At 52.1% G+C, this 5,082-nt stretch overlaps 1 protein-coding gene across 1 annotated transcript; it reads left to right on the forward strand.

Moving 5' to 3' along the window:
* Window positions 1-2,598: 2,598 nt before the first annotated feature.
* LOC113216056 (uncharacterized) lies at window positions 2,599-3,345 on the forward strand. The gene is made up of 2 exons (XM_026435756.2): window positions 2,599-2,711; window positions 2,979-3,345. Exons 1-2 carry the CDS (start codon window positions 2,664-2,666, stop codon window positions 3,234-3,236), a joined length of 306 nt encoding a protein of 101 aa, XP_026291541.1. The 5' UTR covers window positions 2,599-2,663; the 3' UTR covers window positions 3,237-3,345.
* Window positions 3,346-5,082: the final 1,737 nt, after the last annotated feature.

The following is a 5,082-nucleotide window of genomic DNA, read 5'->3' on the forward strand; positions in this document are numbered from 1 at the left end:
TGATTGTTGTAAAGATTTTTCAGGAAATGCTTCACAGTACGAAGTTTATTCGTAAAGAATTTACCGTTGTCTTTTTTTGGCACGAACTTTTAGGTGTTTCAATGTCACAAGTTTTAATGCGTCAACATCTGCTGTGCTGAATGTCCTGACTGTGAGCGACGCTTGACTATTGCACTGTTGGTTCCAGCTGTCGGCTGCCAATCCCATGCCGGAGCCGGAGCCTTTTAATCTGGGAAAAATCGCTAATAAAGTCAAGAACTCGGTCATGAACTTCGCCGGCGACAAGGGCAGGTGCTTGCAGAACACCGGAGTGCCGGCTAGCCTCATCAAGAAAGGCGTCGGCTGCGGCCCCACGGCCCTCGCGGGCCCCGAGGCGTGGGCGGCGTGCGCGGGCCTCGCCAGCATCCCCGAGGCCAAGAAGGCCATCAAGTGCTTCACGGGCTAGGGAGAGGGAAGTTCTGCAGATGTCATAAACTGCGGGAAGCAAGCACAGAAGAACTACGTACCATCTCAGCGGCCAGTGTCTACGGTATCTGCAGCAAGTCAACATCGTATTTCACACTAATCATATATAAAATCTAGTTACCTGTTTCAATCTACTCAGTCTTTTATCATAGCCCACCCCACGGCTCCGCCCTCCGCCTGGTTCTCTCTCGCTCGAGGCTAGCCCGAAGCTAGCTTGAGGCTATCTCGAGGTTTATCGCTCATCGGTCTCCAAGACATGACAAAAGGAGCTGTATTCGTACACTAACATGTAAAACATGGGCTTTCCGGTGCTACAACGACACCGTACTCCGCGCCCTTTACCCTAGATGCAGTGACTAAGAGCGGCATCTAAAGTAACGCCGTAGATTATTTCGTAATATGGACTCTAATTTTTTGCAGTGTGTGAAAAACAGAGCGTTCCACACCATTTTGTTGTCCGACGCCAGACAGTCCACTGAAGACGGTCTCTACCAGAAGGCAAAGTGGCTTCCCTCCCCTCCCCTTCCTATATGTACCACAGGAGGGCGAGCCGCACGGCGGCGGCGGAGGGTGTTTGGCAGACCGCGCGCCGCCACGCCACAAGATGTACGAAAAACTGTGGGGCTTTCTGGCCTGGTCTTTTTAGCGCTGTGGGCTAATTTTTAGACAGTCCCCTATTTTTAAAAAATACACACACACACACACACACCTATATTTTTTGTCTTCTGACGTCTCTTGTCACATTTTGTTTTTCCTCCTCTTCCTCCTCCACCTTCGCGGCTCGCTGCGCTTGCCCCCCCCCCCACTTTCCTCCCAATTTTCCCCTTTCGCCAGCCGCTGCCACACCACAACGATGCGCTGTCTTTGCGCTCCCGGACCGGAGCGCTGAAGCTAGTTTTTAGCAGATGGTACATCAAGAAAATACATAACAAGAACAAAAGAATCAGGAAGTCACCAGTAACCAAAAAGAAACTAATTGGTTCGATGTTTCATCAGCTTGTACTCTCGCTCGCCATAGGATCTGGAGCAGGCGCGGGACTTTTAAACTGTCTATTCGAAAACTCTGATAGCAAATTAAGACATAAGACCCTCTGCAGTCTAGGCGTTGTGCATTCGTCTCATTGAAATAAGCAGAATTTTAACGTAGACCATACTGAGCGTTTCCACACCCAGAAGGCCGTTTCTTTGAATTAAAGAAGTTTTATTCAATTCAACGAAAATTTCGTGCCAGAAACCAAAGAAATCTTTTTCGTTCATATAACGAAAAAATTTCTTTCACAGAACGAAAGTTTTGTCAGATTGAACAAATTTTGTTTGAGCTAAAGAACTTTTTTTTCTTCTAATCAACGAAAATAATCGTCAGTTCGTGATTTCGTTAAGTCAAAGTTACGGTCTTCTGGGTGCAGTTGTTAGGACAAGGTAAAACGACACACTGGTCTGAAATTTATATCATCTGCTTTCACGATCCGTTCTCTGAGGGAACTTTTTTTTTGCCTTGGGAGCTGGTGCATACATTACTGAAGTCCGCGTTAGCTCAAACAGCTAACACTTGGTTATTCAGATACCACAATCGTCAACTAACGTCTTTTCCGTGCGAAATTGAAATTCACGTAATAGAGTAAATATATTTAGGACCGATTTTATCAGTTGTCCTACAATCATCCGATAATCAACAGACAGTTTTCTGCTACCGAAGACAACACGACGCATGCGACCACTTCCCCCATGGTGAAAACAATGTCTGATTTTGAGAGGGAAAGAGGAAAACCTTGAGGAACTACTACATTAGAGGGAAACCCCTTTAGATTTGGAGTTCTTAAAAAACGTGGGAATTTACTTCATCATGGTCATGGTTCCCACATTTTAGCTCCTGGCGTTTTCCACGACTTTCAAGGACCATGTTATTTTTCCAGGACTGTCAAGTACATTCCAGGTTTTCCACACTTGTGGGAACCACGTTCCTCTATTGAGGTGTCGACATCTTAGGAGTTTTTCTCCTCAAACATGAGAGTTTCTTAAAGTTTTATTTTTTTTCTTAAAACAGACATTATTTTTACTGTGGTCATGAAAAAGTTATGACGAGGGTCACGAATCCGTGACTGACGTGCATACCTGTTGCGTTGTGCACTGACGTTACATTTGGACATAAAAGGGAGCGTTTTTCCAGTCCACGGTAGCACAGTCCGCCCACGACTACCATGGCTTCCACCGCTCCCGTCCTCCTTGCCCTGTGTGCCCTGGTGGCGGTAAGTAACGTGACACAGGAAACAAGCCTCTAGGGCTACGAAAACTTTACTTTACAACCCGGAAGATGTTCAAAATCTTGTGGCATAGAAATGTGCTTCACAGTACGAAGTTTTCGTTTCGTAAAGCATTTACTGTTTCATTTTTCTAAGAAATTTGGCGCGAACTTCTAAGTGTTTAAATGCCAGTACTTTTAATTTGTCGAGGGACCCCCCGTCAACATCTGCTGTGCTAAATGTCCTGAGTGACGCTCGACTTATCGCTTCCAGCTGTCGGCTGCAAATCCCATGCCGGAGCCGAAGCCTTTCAGCCTAGGAAAACTCGCCAATAAAGTCAAGAACACGGTGCTGAACTACGCCGGCGACAAGGCCCAGTGCCTGCAGAACTCCGGCGTGCCGACCAGCCTCATCACGAAGGGCGTCGGCTGCGGCCCCACGGCTCTCGCGGGCCCCGAGGCGTGGGTGGCGTGCGCGGGTCTCGCCAGCTTCCCCGAGGCCAAGAAGGCCGTCAAGTGCTTGACGGGCTAGGGAAAGGCAAGTTCTGCAGACGTCATAAACTGCGGGGAGCAAGCACGGAAGTACCTTAGGGCATCGGGAGCAAGTCGCCAACATTGCAATTAACACCAATCATCCGAAATTTTGTTATTTACTTTCATAACCTACTCAGTCCTCACGCATAGCCCGCGGCTCAGCCTGGTTGTCTCTCGCTCTAGGCTAGCTCGAGACATGTTCATCGCTCGGTGAGGCCTAGCGCCGTCCGGGTAGGCAACCCATTCGACGAGCGCCGCGCTCGGGCCACGGGCCACGGTCTCCCACTCCATGTGTATTCCCCCTCCACCCCAAGCAACTGCTCAGAATCCTGGCGCGGGTCCGGCCCAGACTCCCTCCTGGTCCTACTGGGCACTGGGACTGGGCAGCCAGGGCAGCCAGGGCAGCCGTGGGGGTGAGCGAGGGTGAGCACGGCGATCAGTGGCGTCACAGCGTGCCGGGCCAGCTGCACTGCTGTGCGGGCGGGCCCCACCACCCCACACTGCAAGTGATCCGAGCTGGGTCCAAAGCTTTGTTTGAACCAATGGTACGGACTTGCAGGAGGACGGGTAGGGGACTGCGTTTTGCACGAAGGTTTGAAATTGAGAGGGCCTATATCGCGTGCAATGTCCAAATACAAGATTTTTGAGCCTACTCGCGACCTTATAGGACCACGGGAAAAGGTCCCGCCAGGCTCTGGTTGCTGGTATTTGGTATTGTTGCACAAGTTGCACACTTGCAAGTGCACACCTACGACACTTACAAGTGTTGAGCAGCTGAACACTTGGTTTATCACTACACCTGAGTGTCTTCCGCCTCGCGGACGAGGGCGGCGGAGGGCGTGGGGTGGCGCGGGGGCGGCCCAGCCCCGCCTGCTGTGCCACATCTGCAGGGCAGCAGGCCGAGGCATAGATTTGGTCCAACGCGGGGCACTCCGGGTTTGTTTGTCATAACGGTCGTGTTCCATTAGCTGGCCGGAGGGCGGCGCCCTCAGACCGACAGAGACGACCTGGGGGCCGTGGGTGGCGGCCGCCTCCATTCAGGCGGCAGCCCGCCCCCGCCCCACCCCGCCCCGCCATAAAACTTTATAGCATCGAAAAGCGGGATCTCTATTATATCCACCCCCGAGTCTTACAACAAACACTGACGTTTAAGATGGCACCGCTCCGGGCCACGGACAAGACCGCGCCGACGCCTTTAGGACCAGCGTTATAAACGGCCGCTTGGGGTTGCGCTCCTGATGCAGAGTGCGGCCGGCCACACCCCCACCCTCCGCCCCGGTGTTCCCAACGGACCGACCCACCCCTCGCTGAACCTCGCTGGCCTTGAGCCTCCTCTGCTCCCCCTGTCACCCCCTCTCCCGCTCACACACACGCACACCTTTCCCCTTCCCCAGTTTCTCGGTGACCTTGATATGCCCTCCCCTTCCCTTCGCATAGCTACGTCCCCCCTCTCTCGCCCCGCCCGCGAGTTCGAAGAGGAGGGGGAGGTGGGGGGGGGGCAATCTCACTGCAAGCCAGTACAAGCCTTGTAATAATTCTACTATTTGCGTTCGATTTTGAACCGTGTAACAGTATCATTCCGGATGCTCAATCGCTTCGTCGCCTCCCACCGGAAACTGGCCACTGACTGGGTGGGGCTCTGCCTGCCTCCGTCATACCTCTCTCTTTCTCTCGCTATATACCGGGTGTAGCTGTGAATGCGCAGACTGTTGTGGGTTTGCCTACTCTGCCACATTGAGTATGCAGTCCCGCAACACTGCTGCGTATTCACAGTTACACCCGGTACATCTCCCTCCCTCTCACGTGGCGCACACACGCACACCCACACTCGTACTCCCCCCCCC

The sequence above is a fragment of the Frankliniella occidentalis genome, unplaced genomic scaffold (genome assembly GCF_000697945.3).
Source record: "Frankliniella occidentalis isolate FOCC.00 unplaced genomic scaffold, Focc_3.1 Scaffold158, whole genome shotgun sequence".
NCBI lineage: Eukaryota > Metazoa > Arthropoda > Insecta > Thysanoptera > Thripidae > Frankliniella > Frankliniella occidentalis.